Below are 15,958 nucleotides of genomic sequence, written 5' to 3' on the forward strand. Positions count from 1 at the left end.
TGGGCGCTGTCCCTCAGCTCTTCAGCTCAAGGCGAGCGCTCTACCACTTGAGCTACAGCGCTACTTCCGGTTTTCTGGTGGTTTATTGGAGATAGGAGTCTGATGGTCTCTCCTGCCCGGGCTGGCTTTGAACCGTGATCCTCAGATCTCAGCCTCCTGAGTAGCTAGGATTAGAGGCGTGAGCCACCAGCGCCCACCAGTGCCAGCTCCATGAGACTCTTATCTCCAATAAACCACCTGAAAACCAGAAGTGGTACTGTGGCTCAAGTGGTAGAGTGCTAGTCTTCAGCTGTAGAGCTGAGGGAAAGCGCCCAAGCCCACAGTTTTAGCCTTACAACACACACACACACACACACACACACACACACACACACACACACACACACACACACACACACACACACACACACACACACACACACACACACACACACACACACACACACACACACACACACACACACACACACACACACACACACACGGGTGAGAGGCAATATTAGAATAATGTCTAAACATTTTTCAGAATATATGAATAATATGTTTAGGTTTTTTTTGGTCAGTCATGGGGCTTGAACTCTGGGCCTGTGTGCTTTGAGCTCTTCAGCTCAAGGTGAGTACTCTACAACTTGAGCCACAGCACCACTTGCAGTTTTCTGGTGGTTTATTGGAGATAAGTGTCTCATAGACTTTCTGTTTTGGGCTGGCTTTGAACTGTGATCCTTAGAGCTCAGCCTTCTGAGTAGCGAGTAGGTGTGAGCCACTGGCGCCCGGCAATAATATTGATCTTAAGATTTAGAAAGTAAAATGAATCTTAGTAAGATAAATGAAAAAAATCCAAATTTGTGCAAAAAAAAAGTGAAATTGCAAAATTCTAAGGACAGAAGACCAGGCAACCAAAGGGTTAAAAAAAAGTAAGCTATCTAAAGTAACATGTAGACTGATGGCAGATTCATAAGTAAAAAACATAATTCCATGGAATTTTATTCTCAATATTGAAAGAGAAATAACTCTGAACCTTAAGTTATATGCTGTTAATCCTTGTTCAAAAAGAACGAAATATTGGGCTGGGGCCAGGCTCAAGTGGTAGAACACTTGCCTAGAAGCATAAAGCTCTTAAGCTCAAACACCTGTACTGCCAAACAATAACCGCAAAAGAAAATGAAATAAAGATTTCAAACAATTGAAAGTCTATTACACAAAATTTTATTTTAAAAATTCTGGGGATAAGCCGGGCGCTGGTGGCTCACGCCTGTAATCCTAGCTACTCAGGAGGCTGAGATCTGAGGATCACGGTTCAAAGCCAGCCCGGGCAGGAGAGACCGTGAGACTCCTATCTCCATTAAACCACCAGAAAAACGGAAGTGGCACTGTAGCTCAAGTGGTAGAGCCCTCGCCTTTTGCTGAAGAGCTGAGGGACAGCGCCCAGGCCCAGAGTTCAAGCCCCACGACCGACAAAAAAAAAAAAAAAAAAAAAATTCTGGGGATGTGCTTCAGAAAGAAAGACGATCTGAAAAGATCAGAGATAAAAGAAGGAATAGTCAGCAAAACAACTGAAGAGTCAGGGTATATGATACACATGATAGAATATCTGCCTGACAAGCTTCAAGCCTGAGTTCAACTCCCAGTATCACCTCTTCCCACAAAAAAGTTGCAAAGTATATGCATGAATCTAAATACACATTGAATTACCTGTAAGTTTTGCCTTGAAGAGCAAAATAGTTTGACTAGCACTGAGCTATTATGTTTTTTAAATGTATTTTAAAAATTATTATTAGAAAGGTGATGTCCAGTTGGGTTACAGTTTCTTGAGTCAGGTAGTAAGTGCATTTCTTTTTGGAAACTATTACCCCCTCTCTCACCCTTTCCCAGTTTTTCCCTCCTCTCCCCCGCACAAGTTGTACAGTTCATTTTCAACATTGTGTCTAGTGAGTACCTCTGGCCATTATATTTTTAACAACTAGTTTTATTGGTTTAATTATAGGTGTACCGAAGATGGGTGTCCACATAAGAAATTCTTTCATACACGTTTTCTCATGCGAATGAGATTAACACCAGATTGTTCCAAAATGTTGATCTCAACGTCCTCTGGATATCTCTTGATTCTGCATGATCTTGACTTAACCAAATCTTTGGAAGTAGGTAGCTACCCCATTTTGAGAGCCAGAAGAACTACATCAAGTTCAGGTAAACTTTTCTGATTAATAAGGTTTCTCAAAATTCTGAGACAAAGCAGGTCTATAATTCTCAGAAAGCTGAGATCTGAGAACTTGATTCAGCCATCCCAAGCAGACAAATCTAACTTTTATCTTTAGTTAACTAGCAAAAAGGCAGAAGCGGAGATGTTTCAAGTGGTAGAGTACCAGCTGTAAGCAAAAAAGTCAAGCAGTAGCACAAAGCCCTAAGGTCAACCCCTAGTATCAGCAGAAGGAAAAAAAAGCATCTGGGACATAAAGGTAGTCTGAGATTATGGATAGATATGTACCTCTTTTGAGAATAATAACATGAAAAAGGGAAGAAGATGGAAAGACATCCGACATTGTACCTTTGTGGCACATACAGTCTAGGAATAATAATTTTTTTTAAGTTTCTGTTAGCTAGCGGTCTTTAATCAGTACTTTGGAATCATTGCTCTCTGAAAAATTAGTGATGGTCCAAGGCAGTATTAATCTGAAGTCCTTGGAACCCAGCAGACCTTTTAAGTTGTGATCATTATATTAGCTTTAAATATATGTGGTGTCATAGACTTCGAGATGTCTAGCACACTCTTGTTAGATCCCTGTCCCTTATCTCAAAGCTGATTCTACTAGACTTAAGTCAAGTTGGGGTTCAGGAAAACTTAGGTACTATATTTTAGTATATGTGCTGCCGAAGCGAGCACAAGGTACTACATTTTATCAACATTATGTAATAAATTATATTTCAACTTTGAAAATGAGAAGACTGGTATGGGAACATATTTATCACTAATGTTTTGTATTTATGAACAAAAATCCAGAGGAAAAAAGCACTTATTTAGAACACAGAATGTTCATTAAAAAAACTTCAGATATTTGAACTCTTTTTCCTGTGGGCCTAGAGCCACTCCTGAAGACTTCTTTGGGAAAATACAAGCATATTTAGACTATAGTTGCCCTGTTTTAACTGTTAAAAAGTAGAAATTTAAATTTTACCAACTAACTTGCAAACAAAGGGTTCATAAGTGTGTGTGTAAAGTTGAGCTTCTCAAAAATTGTTTCATGCCAGGGGCTCGCGCATGTAATCAGATTTCAGTAGGCTGAAATCCGAAGAGGAAGTTTGAAGCCCACCCAGTTCCAAAATGACCATGACTTTGGACTTCCCAGCCTCCAAACTATAAGGAGGAAATCTCTGTTTTTTATGAAAGAAAAGGAGGTAGCTCAGTGATATAGCACTTGCCAGTAAGTGCAACATCCTGGGTTTGAGTCCAGGTACCAAAAAGAAAAAAAGACCAAAAAAAAGGCATTGCCTTTAAAAAAAATGAGGGATAGATACATTAATAACCAAGCTTAGCATGTAAAATGGTAATCTAGAACATTTAGTTGACTTTTTTTTTTTTTTACTCACAAGCCAATCTGCCCTCAGTCCTCAAAGGATAATTCTGATACTATGTATCATAGGAAATTTGATTAATAATAACTTCAAGCAAAGGTATGAGACTATACTGGGAATGTATGATGAAACTGAAGTTGCTATTTGAATATATCAACTACATATATCCAATATTTTGTTTTTCTGTATAGATTTTATCATAAAGCTTTATATTACATTGATTGCAAAGATAGTACTTATGTTATTTGAAGAATGATAATAGAAGTTTCTTACATACTTTAATGAAGATTTATACATGATCCCCGTAATGGGCCTGTTGCAAAGAACCTGTTCTAACATTAAATAGTCTTAAACAGCTGTTTTCATTTCATTGAATTTTCTTCTTTCATCTTAATACAGAAATGAAAGGAACTAAAGGTGTTTATTTATTTATTTGGTTTTTGAGTTTTATGTTAGCAAATCTTTGATATAAAGATTTTAGGACATAAACAGAAAAAAGAGTTGTCCTACCCTGTTCTATCTTAGTTATATCCTAGTTTTGTTTTTGTTTTTTGTTTTTTGTCAGTCATGGGCCTTGAACTCTGAGCCTGGGTGCTATCCCTGAGCTTTTCAGCTCAAGGCTAGCACTCTACCACTTGAGCCACAGAGCCACTTCTGGTTTTCTGGTGGTTGATTGAAGATTAAAAAAAAAAAAAATCTCACAGACTTTCCTGCCTGGGCTGGCTTTGAACCTTGATCCTCAGATTTCAGCCTCCTTAGTAGCTAGGATTTACAGGTGTGAACCGCTGGTGCCCAGCTAACTATATCTTAGTTTTATGTGAGCTTTTCTTGGTCACATTTCAGATGGGTTTTAAAAAGTATGGGTCAGGGTTGGAGACATGGCTTAGTTGGTAGAGAGAGCTAAGCCAGTGAGCAAAAGTGGTAGGTACGGAGTTTTAGTTCAGGACTCAGACTTAAAACAAAAACAAAAATTAAAAAAGAAAAGGTATGGGTTAATGAGCAGTGCCAGTGGCTCACACCTGTAATCCTAGCTACTCAGGAGTCTGAGATCTGAGAAAATTGCAGTTCAAAGCCAGTTCATGCAGAAAAGTCTGTAAGTCTCTTATCTCCAATTAGCCACACCAAAAAGCCAGAAGTAGAGCTGTGGTAGAGTATTACCCTTGAGCAAAAATGCTCAGAGACAGCACCCAGGCCTTGAGTTCAAGTCCTAGGATTAGCACAAGGAAAAAAAAAGTATGGACCAATGAAATAATTAAAAAGTTGGAGAGCTGGTGGTGGTATGGGTGGTGACTCATGCCTGTATTCCTAGCTACTCTAGAGACTGAGACCTGAAGGATCAAGGTTCAAAGTTAGCTGATACAAGAAGTCTATACAATCCATCTTTAGCCAACAAAAAGCTGATCTGTTGATGTGACTTAAGTGGCAGATCTCCAACAGAGGAGCAAGCAAGCTGAACAGTCTTGAGACACTGAGTTAAAACTCTGATACTAGCAAAAAAAGAAAAAGAAACAGTTAAGAGATACTACAGGTAATACTACAAGTTTATTGTCAAACTTTATTTTTCTTCAAGATTTGACTACTTTGTCAAGTTCATCTGGTCCTAGAGTATTTGGTTCACCTTGTCATCACAGTGACTCTAATTCATCTTCTGAGAAACACATGTCACGAGCTTCTCAAAGAGAAGGTAGGTTAAAAGTTGGGTTTTTCAATCTTACCAACAACAAAGTCAATCAAAAGTTTTTTTTTATAAAAACTTTCTAAACTGCTTTCTTACAGTGTCAATTAAAGCAGTTTTTCACATACCAAAGGAATATGACATATCCCTGTTAGTAATAATGTCTTAATATGATAGTCATTTTCTTTGGGGGCTAGGTAGAAGAAAACAATGTGGAATAGTAGAGTCACCAGGAAGATGGTATGATTGGCAATGTCTTCCATTTCTTGTTTTGACATGCCTCCATGTGAAGTGTCCTCTCTCATCGCCATAATTATAGCTAATTTCCTGTTTATAGAATAGACAGTTTCCAGTTTAATAGCTGTTCAACTTAATGACTATTCAGCTTTACAGTGGCCTAAAAATGATATGTGTTTAATAGAAATCACACTTCAAATTTGAATTTCGATCTTTTCCCAGAATAGCAATATAGAATATCATATTCTATCATGATTCTGGAAAATAACACAATTATGGAAATAACTAATTCTGTCCAGTATATTATATTGCTGATCTATGCTGTTCAGTAGGTTAGGTATATTTAAATGCATTTTCAACTTACAATAATTTAAATTTATAGTGAATTTATTAACCCCATTGTAAGTAGAGAAGCATCGGAACTGTTCTGTCAAATTACTGTAGTTCTTAATGAGCTTTTTGAGAAATCTAAATCCCAAGGACCTCAGTAGATCATTGGTGATTCAGTGTAGAAACTTGTATTCTTTGTACTCATTCTCTTTCTCCATTCCCTTTCCTACAAACTCAAAAGCCATATGTTCACAGACTAAGGGATAAAGGCATAGGAAGTGGCTGCCAGAAATCACAGCTTTGTGAAATGTCTTAGTCCTTGCATTTGGATAAGTTACATCTTAGTCCTTGCATTTGGGTAAGTTACATCCCAAATTCTCATTTTCTTGTATCTCAGGAGTTTCACCGCGAAATAGTCTTGAAGTCTTAACCCCTGAAGTTCCTGGTGAGAGGGACCGCGGAAACTGCATCACATCCTTGCAGCTGCACCCCAAAGGTTGGGCCACGCTTCTTCGGTGCTCAAGCAACACTGATGATCAGGAGGTATAGGCAGCTGCACTCTTCTCTCTCTCTCCTTCCTTTCTTCTTTCCTACTTCCATCCCTCCTTCCCTCCCTCCTTTCTTTCTTTTTTGCTGGGCCTGGAGCTTGAACTCTAGGCTGAGTGCTATCCCTGAGCTCCTTTTGCTCAAGGCTAGCACTCTAGCCACAGCTCCACTTCTGGCTTTTTCTGTGATTGATTGGAGATAAGAGTCTCACGGACTTTCTTTCCTGGACTGGCTTTGAACCAAGATCCTTAGATCTCAGCCTCCTGAGTAGCTAGGATTATGGGTGTGAGCCACTGGCACCCCCAGCAGCATTCCACTTTCATCAGAGTTCATTGGACAAAATGTCATTGTCCTGTGTCCTTAGGCTGATTGCCTGCCCTTCAGGGGCATACTGTCTGCTTCTCAACTTTACCTGTTTCTGTTCTCTGCTCCTTTATATTATCTTTATCCCTTAGAAAGGTTTCTTCCTCTTCTGTGTGTAAGCTGAAAACTCTAAAGATCATGATCAGCCCAGTTTATACCTAGCTGCTTAATTCTTGCCTGCTTTGTCTCATTGTTTAAAAAAAACAAGAAACAGCTTATATATTAAACACAACACTGAGATATTTCAGCTAAGCTGTCTAAATGTGATATTTGGCAAGCCAATTATTTCTCTTTTTAAAATTCTAAGAAGCTGGGCTGGGAAGGTGGCTCAGTGGTAGAGCGCTTGCCTTGCATGCCTGAGGCCCTGGGTTCGATTCCTCAGCACCACATAAGCAAAAAGAAAAAAAAGCCGGAAGTGGCGCTGTGACTCAAGTGGTAGAGCGCTAGCCTTGAGCTGAAGAGCTGAGGGACAGCGCCCAGGCCCAGAGTTCAGGCCCCACGACTGGACCCAAAAAAAAAAAAAAAAAAAAAAAATTCTAAGAAGCTGGATGCCGATGACTCATGCTGTAATCATAGCTACTCAGGAGGCTGAGATCTGAGGATCATGGTTCAAAGCTACCTCGGGCAGGAAAGTCTGGAAAGTCCATGAGACTCTTATCTCTAATTAAGTACCAGAAAACCAAAAGTGGAGCTGTGGCTCAAGTTATAGAGAGCTAGCCTTGAGCTGAAAAGCTCAGGGACAGTGCCCAGGCCTAGAGTTCAAGCCCTACAACTGACAAAAAAAAAAAAAAAAAAAATCTAGGAAATCTCTGGTCCCATCATTCTGGAAAGAAGGGATCTTCAAGGATCTCTCTGACTCTAGAGAAAGGTGTTCTAAGGGCTTGGATATATTCCAGGAATTTTTTTTTGTTGTTATTGTGCATGTGTTTGTTTTGCCAGTCTTGAGGCTTGAACTCAGGCCTAGGTGCTGTCCCTGAGCCTCCTGTGCTCAAGGCTAGAGCTCTACCACTTGAGACACAGTGCCACTTCCAGCTTGTTCTGAATAGTTTATTGGAGATAAAAGTCTCATAGATTTCCCTGCCTAAGTGGTTTTGAACTGTGATCCTTAGTTCTCAGCCTCCTGAGTAGCTAGACTTGCAGATGTAAGCTACTAGTGCCCAGGCCAGGAATGTTTTAAATATTAAGATTATTGTTACCCTCAGAAAAGGAAATGTATTACTATGGAATACATAGGCATCTTCAGAGAACAAAAGGCTTTAAAGCATCACAGTGCAGAATCACTTCAGCTTATGAAGACAGAAAATTAGACAGGTTTTTGTCAGTTGGAAGGGGGATAGCATTCATCTGATAGATTTCTTTCAATAATCTGTGGTTTGGGCATTTAGTTTAGCTTTTCAAAGATGAAGTATTTGTGTAGCACTGTTTAGGGCTTGATAACTAGTTTGTCTCTCTTTTCTTCCCCTAGTGGACCTGTGTCTATGAATTCCAAGAAGGAGCTCCAGTGCGACCTGTCTCACCTCGCTGTTCCCTACGACTGACTCATTACATCGAAGAAGCCAACGTAGGCAGAGGTTACATCAAAGAACTTTGCTTCAGCCCTGATGGGCGAATGATTTCTTCTCCACATGGTTATGGGATTCGTTTGTTGGGATTTGACAAACTGTGCAGTGAACTAGTTGACTGTTTACCCAAAGAAGCCAGTCCCCTCCGGGTGATCCGTTCTCTGTACTCTCATAATGATGTGGTACTGACAACAAAGTTCTCTCCGACACATTGTCAGATTGCCTCAGGGTGCCTTAGTGGACGAGTTTCTTTGTATCAGCCAAAGTTTTAGGCACAACTTATATCAAATAAGGGACTCTTTGGGTGTTTGACTTATAAATTACTTCCATTTAGGTGAAGTATTTTCTTTTTAGAAGATCTTACAAGTTTGGGTCAAGACCCTGGTTCTTAGGGGTCTATGAACATACCCGTGACATGACTACTTGGTCATCCAGCATCATTACGGGCATCTCCAAGTTAGACTCTATGCAGCATCATCTTTTTCAACATTCCTCTGCTCCTGCTGATCTGTGCCATTGAACTCGTTCTTCTGATTATTTTGCATGGTAGATCTTGTTAAATTCTCTGCCTTCCTAATCTCTGTCCCTCCTTTCTTTTCCCCTTTTCTTTCCTTTTCCTTTTCTTGTTTTGGTTTTCTCACGAATTTTATGGACATTTGGCAGGAATTTGATTGAGCTAAAAGAAACTTATGGCACTGGTATTAAATAAAACCCAGAAGTAGTAGGCTGTTAGCATACCAGTTGTTGAAAAAGACATTTCACCTTCATTTATTAGTATATTTGGCCTTTTAAAGTTGCTATTATATTTCTCTATATTAAGCATAGAGAATGGAGTAATTGTCATAAGAATTTAGTCGGTGCAACAAAATGTCATTTAAGTTTCCTGCTAACATTACACACAATTTTTCATTTAACAAAGATTTTGTTGTAAAAAATAATACCATCCCTCTTTCAATAATTTACTTGTATGAATTTTAAGTCTTGAGCATGTGTCCTTAATGGTATTTTGTTGTTACAACAGCATTGCTAAAAAAGAGAAAAGGAATAGGCTTTATCGTTTCTGTTGTACAGAAAAGGATTTATTTTTTAGATTAGCAAATATCGAGTCAGAGAGTGATAAAAACATTGTGATTTTCTGTGATTCTTTGAACCACACAGGATATATTAATCGTATTGGGGTTGAGAGGGGAATCAAGAGTACAATGGTGACATTTTATTGTCTTTCTTCCTTGTGCCAGGAGTCATAGGTTCAACTGTTTCACTATTAGTAAGCAGAGAACTATAGTCCTATTCAAGGTGTTGTTATAACCCTGGAGTCAGTCACATGGATGGCAAGACTAAGTACCCATAGGAATACCTGTTTTCGATTTTGTTACGAAATGTGTGGCAACTAAAAGCATCAGGATGCAGAGACTAAGCACAGGAATGCTGCTCTGTTGAATGCCATTGTGTTGAGAAATGATTTCCAGAAGCTGGAGTAATTCAGGCCACAGCACTAACCTTGTCCTTTTACGTCACAGACTTCTTTAGGCTAAATATAATGAAGGGAAAATGCATAAACCTGGGCCTTACCTTCAGGAAGTGGACAATAGGAATATGTATTTTTAACAGAAACCTTCAGTAATTTTTATTCAAGTAGTCTCCAGATAATAGTTGAGGGCGGGGGGGAGAAAAGGAAACCTTTATAAACAGCACTCAATACTTCTGTATCCACTTGGTGCTTAAAACAGTCCCTACAAGATGTTTTGAATATTTGAATAGTAATAGTAAATGAAAACAATTTTAGAAGTAGAAAATAACTTGGAATGGAATGAGTTGTATTATTTGGAAGAAAAAAAAAGAAAAGGTTATGCAAAGTTAAAAGCAAAGCCAGTGCTTGCTTGAATTCAATCCTCCTAATTAAATTCAGATTTCCTGAGAAACTTGCTCAGGGCAGTTTCTACTCTATTAAGTACTATAAAGATGCTTTGTCTTTAAGCTATATTGTTGTGTACCCCTAAGATGGCCAATAGATTTAAATGGAAGGCATGAGAGTAAATTCTGAGAATTTCAGTCATGAGTAGAAAAGTATTTTAAACCTGAGAGAAATGTTAAAGTGAGCCAAATACTTGAATAAAAATGACATTTCTTTGTAAGACATGAAGAACAGCCATTTGCATACATTCATAAGAGGTGCTATCTCACTTGGAACTATATTGGCTCTAGGATACATTTTTATAATTAGATAATCTTACCATGGATATTGCAAAAATTAAAATTTCATAGTTATTGAAAAAATTACTACAGAACACATTAAAATATAGGCTTTTCATAAATTTTTAAAAAATTAAAAGCAAATACCGTTTTGAAGGAAAACACCCAAAAACATTAAAAATAATAATGATCAAATTGATATGTAAGATTCCATAAATTGTATAAATTTGGAAAGGTTTGATGTCAGATGCTGAACCTAATGTCACCAAACTCTAAATTCAGTCCGTGATTCTTGATCCACTAGTCCCAAGTATTATGTGTTAAATAATGTGCCTACTTTACTACTAGCCCTCCCCCCAAAACTTGCAAGATAGGTAGAATGAACCTCAAATTAACGTTGGAGGTTGTGATAGGTAAGAAAGATTAAGTGACTTGTCCTGAAGTCACAGTTGGCTATGGGTAGCTGGACTGGGATTCAAACCTAGATTTGTCTGTTTTATCCAAAGATTGCTTACTACTCCATCATTTTACCTTAATTGGTAAAGGCTGGTAAACTGGCCTGTTACTTTGCTTGTTTAGTATCTCTGGAACCTTTTCTTATTACCATCTGTACCAAGCAAAAATATTTCCAAGACTGAAAGTTTCCATGGGAATGAAGATAATAAACTTGGGGCATACACATTATCCATTCCTAACTAAATATCCTCAGGCAAGATAAGATGAGCTAGAAAAAAAACTGGAGGATGAATATCCTTATGTAAAAATAGAGCCATAAAAATGAGAATTAGCAACAGCACAAACAAATTTTGCCCTCTTTGAGGTATAGTCATATTTAAAAAGTCACCAAGAAATATTAGTCAAGGAATTAAATGGCCTTATAAATACAACACTATTTGAATTACTCATTACACTTTCCATGTCCCATTTTACTTAGAACATACCTAATCTGATTTTTTTTACTCTTATAGTCAGTCATTTTTATTCATGATAATTGGTAAGCATATTATAATTGGTAAGAAGTATCATTGGTAAATGTATAAATTGTTCTCCTGGTTAAAAGCTGACTCCAGACAGTATGTTTATGGTAGTGCCATATTGAATCAGTTACATACATCAAATACAGAATGTCTTATTTTCAGTTTTGAAACCCAAGTGGCAAAAGACAAAAATACTTCTAATTTAGTCTTTTAAAAATATGTGTACTCTTTTTTTTCTCCGAAGCTCAAAGCATTTTGTTATTTCTTGTTACATCCCTGAGAAGATGTTATATCAAAAGTTAAGAAAACAAGCAAGGAGAAGGTAAATCACATATTCCCTGTTCTTGTGTCTAGAACCAAGTTCATATTATATCATTCTTAATGTTGTGTTCTCTTAGAAAGTGCAGTATAGGGAAAATGTTCTAAGACTCTTTTAGAAGTTTAGTGGTTCCAGCATTAGTCAGAATATACATGGTACTGGTATCCATAACTGTCTGTTAAACTTGTGTTTGCAGGAGAAATGTTTGACAACTTACTGATGACAATCATCCCCACTTAATGGCCAGCTATAATTGAGTGCTGTGAAAATCCACTTAGAAACACCTTATGTTGGTCAGGAAGAAACCATATATATGAATTTTGGATAGTTAATGCATATCTCTTAAGTGCCAAATTTTAAAACTTGTAATTATTTTTGATGCAAGTCTTTCAGGTATGTTAGTATACTTCCCTGCCTTCTTAAATAGCATGTTCAGTATAATTCACTTTTTCATGATGAAAAGTTATATTCATAATGTGTTATGAAATACCCAATGAGCTCTGATACATATAAATACATATATATCCCATTTCATAAAATTTAAAGGGCTATAACAAATATGAGTTAATGTCTCTTACAATGTGATTCCCTCAACTCTGAGGTTAAAAAAAATGTTTTATATCTGCTAAATAGTGTGTTCTGTCAACATGCTCCCACTTTTCTTCTAGTGTGCTGTTTCAACCATTATAAGCTAGGACATGAGATAATCAAGTCTGTTCAGAGTCTGCTGAAAAAGCTGGACAAACTTGGCTGCACAGTCTGTGAGGTAGCTCCTTTGATTATTTTCTACTTACTTTCTAGCTAACAGAAGCTCCCAGGTAAAGCCTAAACTAGTGATTTTTCATTTATTCTTCAGTAAGATACTACAAACTAAGGATGCTGCTAGATTAAGCTATAAATAGAAATGTACCAAAGTACAGCAATGCAACAACAAAAGCTCTGTATTTGCACAGGGGTTTTATGTTTTTACAAAAAAAATTAAAAAGCAGGAAAAAAAAAGAAAGGAAGAAATCCAGATAGATTTAAGACTATTTTAGTAGCCACGAAACTTCGTCAGTAACCATTAAAATATATGATTAAATTGTTACATTGTTACAAAGACATGGTTTAGTCTCATTGTAGAATAAAATTGTACTAAAATGTAATCTTAGAGATGATTCTAAATGATATCCTAAGAATGTCTCCCATTCAAATGATAATGGAAATTTTTATGAAAAGTCTCCAATTTAGCTTTATGCTGCTCTCTTTAGTTGTAAATGAATTAATGGCAGAGATGTGGGTTTTATCAATGGCAGCAAGGAGCACATCTCATACGCACCTCCCATGTATGTGTATAGAAAATGTCACTGTAAGTGAAAATGTTACCCAGAAATAATAAAATAATTTTTCAAATTTAAATCTGGTCGAGTCTTTAAAATAGGTAGTCTTTAGCTTTCCCATTTCTCCATTTATTTTTCATGCTTTTCACATTTAAGACTATTTGAACTGCCTCCTATATTTTTCTGCATCTTTCCAAACTGTACTTTCTGTTAAATTTGATTCATATTTTTAGGAGTCTTGGAATGTTCTGAATGATATGCTAGATACCCAGAAAGTTTTTTCAGTAGTTTCTAAGGTGCCTTGAATTTCATATACTAAACTAAGCTCCTAGAGAGTAAAAACTATCTCATTTATTTTTGTATGCCTAGTGCCTGATACAGGCAGGACTGACACAGAGTAGTTGTTGAAAGAATCAAACTTTCGGCATAGGTGGCCTCTGGCTCCCATGAAGCCAGAACATCATATGCAAATTATTCAGCACTAGTGAAAGATCATTTGTTATTATAATGAGGAAACTGTCTTCATCTGGGTAAGATTTATTCTGACCATAAATAAGCATGTCTCATTGACTTGAAAAACTTCAAATTAAGACTCAGGTTTGTTTCATATTTTTGCCAGGTATAGTGGTACATACCTATAATCCTTGTACTTGGGAGGCTGAATAAAGCAAAAGGATCAAGAGTTGAGGCCATCTTTTTTTTTTTTTGGGGGGGGGGTCCGGTTGTGGGGCCTGAACGCTGGGCCTAGGCGCTGTCCCTCAGCTCTTCAGCTCAAGGCTAGTGCTCTACCACTTGAGCCACAGCACCACTTCTGGCTTTTTTCTTTTTGCTTATGTGGTGCTGAGGAATCAAACCCAGGACCTCATGCATGCAAGGCAAGCACTCTACCACTGAGCCACCTTCCCAGCCCTTTGAGGCCATCTTGATTCCATAGCAAGGCCCTGTCTCAAAACAAAACAAAAATTTGTCTTTCATTCAGCAAACATTTTGTTAGGTATGGCTCAGGATGTTGTGTTGCATAGGAATAAGGACACCAACTCAAGAGAAACTAGGCGGCTGGGCACTGGTGGCTGACACCTGTGATCCTAGCTACTCAAGAGGCTGAGACCTGAGGATCACAGCTCGAAGGCAGGCCAGGCAAAGTCCCCGTGAGACTCATCTCCAATTAACCATTAGAAAACTGGAAATGGCACTGTGGCTCAAAATGGTAGAGTACTAGCTGTTAGCCAAAAAGCTCAGAGATAGCACATAGGCCCTGTGTTCAAACCCTGCCCCACAAAGGATGATCATTCTATCACCAAGTTTTGTTTTTCTATGATGGAAATCAAAACTCAGGGTTTGCCCATGCTAGACACTTGCTCTGGGAACTGTTAGTTTTTTCTTTTGTCAGTTGTGGGGCTTGAATTTGGGGCCTGGGCGCTGACCTTCAGCTCTTTAGTTCAAGGCTAGACCTCTACCACTTGAGCCACAGCACCACTTCCAGCATCTTTTGCTTATGTAGAGTGCTTAGGAATCGAACCCAGGGCTTCATGCATGAAAGGCAAGCACTCTATCATTGAGCACTTTCCTAGCCCTCACTACCACTTTGAGCCACAGCACCACTTCCAGTATTCCGGTGGTTCATTGAAGAGTTTCATGGATTTTCCTGCGCTGGCTGGCTTTGAACCATGACACTCAAGTCTCCTGAGTAGCTAGGATTTATAGGTGTGAGCCACCAGCACCTGCTGCCAATTTACTATTAAAGAAATACTTACAAGGCATATACCCTGAAGCAGGTACACACTGTGCAGTGGGAACTGAAAAAGTTTTTTGCATTCAGATCGGGGATTCCACATGGACAATAGGCACCAAGTAATAAAACAGGTTAAGTACAATGAAAAAAAACAGAACAAGGTGACACAGGAAGCACACCAGGAAACCTCATCTAGTCCTGAAAACAGGCCCTCCATTTTCCCAAGAGGGACAAGACATCTGAACTGAGGTTTATGCCTCCAAGAGTCCCTAAGTAGAGAAAGGTAGTAGCATTTAGGATGTGGTGGTTAGAGTGCAAAAATGTAGTCAGGCCATTTTATCTGGAAGGAGGCACAAACTACTTACAAATCAGGTATTTGGTTTCAGTGGCAGAGAAGTGTTCATTTTTTAAAGATTCCTGACAGAAATATGTAAGCTGAAGGAAGATGGCTTGGTAAATACCAAGGTGAGTCTGGGAATTGTCCTTAAGCCCCGCCAAGGCTACTGCTCTACTTACTGCTGGTTCCACTTCTGCATTTTTTGATGGTTATTTGGATGAGTCTCATGGACTTTCCTGCCTGGGTTGGTTTTGAACTGCAATCCTCAGATCTCAGCCTCCCAAGCAGCTAGGATTACAGGTGTGAGGCATCAGAGCCCAGCAAGGAAGATTGTTTTGCCTCAAAATCACAGATTCATCTGGGAAAAATATTTCCTAGCAGGGAATTTGGATTTCCTAGCTGAAACTGGGAGGTAGCACCTGGGAGGTTGGTGGTATGGCCACAGCTGGACAGAGCTCCCTAGGGCCGTTTCTGGCCATGCTTAATCCCCTCCTTCTAGGGGAGACGTCTAAGCCAGCAGTACGCAGGTAAAAATGACACTTTACCAGATTAGATGATCAAATGTCTTCTCTCCTTACTAACTCTTAAGTTTAAAGCTCAAGATATTCATTTACTGTGGAAGCACCCTAGAGGACTGCTCCTGTGCCTAAGCACCCTTTCGTAGACACCCTCAAGTATTTCTAGGGACAGGGAACAGTCATGTAAATGGACAGTATACAATGTAATGAGTAACTTTACATTCTTCCAACCAATTAGCAACAAGGAGAAGCAACTATAAAACAAAAGTAAAATAAACTG

At 38.5% G+C, this 15,958-nt stretch overlaps 1 protein-coding gene across 1 annotated transcript in view; it reads left to right on the plus strand.

The window, feature by feature from the left end:
- Positions 1-13,170, plus strand: part of Dcaf10 (DDB1 and CUL4 associated factor 10) — a 49,689-nt gene extending 36,519 nt beyond the window's left edge. The window contains exons 4-7 of the mRNA XM_070010108.1: positions 1,985-2,187; positions 5,141-5,254; positions 6,210-6,355; positions 8,187-13,170. Of these exons, the coding sequence (XP_069866209.1) occupies positions 1,985-2,187; positions 5,141-5,254; positions 6,210-6,355; positions 8,187-8,555 (832 nt within the window). The 3' untranslated portion in view covers positions 8,556-13,170. The remainder of the gene's footprint in view (positions 1-1,984; positions 2,188-5,140; positions 5,255-6,209; positions 6,356-8,186) is intronic.
- Positions 13,171-15,958: the final 2,788 nt, after the last annotated feature.

The sequence above is a fragment of the Dipodomys merriami genome, unplaced genomic scaffold (assembly GCF_024711535.1).
Source record: "Dipodomys merriami isolate MVZ:Mamm:240054 unplaced genomic scaffold, mDipMer1.0.p SCAF_11, whole genome shotgun sequence".
In the NCBI taxonomy this organism is placed as follows: domain Eukaryota; kingdom Metazoa; phylum Chordata; class Mammalia; order Rodentia; family Heteromyidae; genus Dipodomys; species Dipodomys merriami.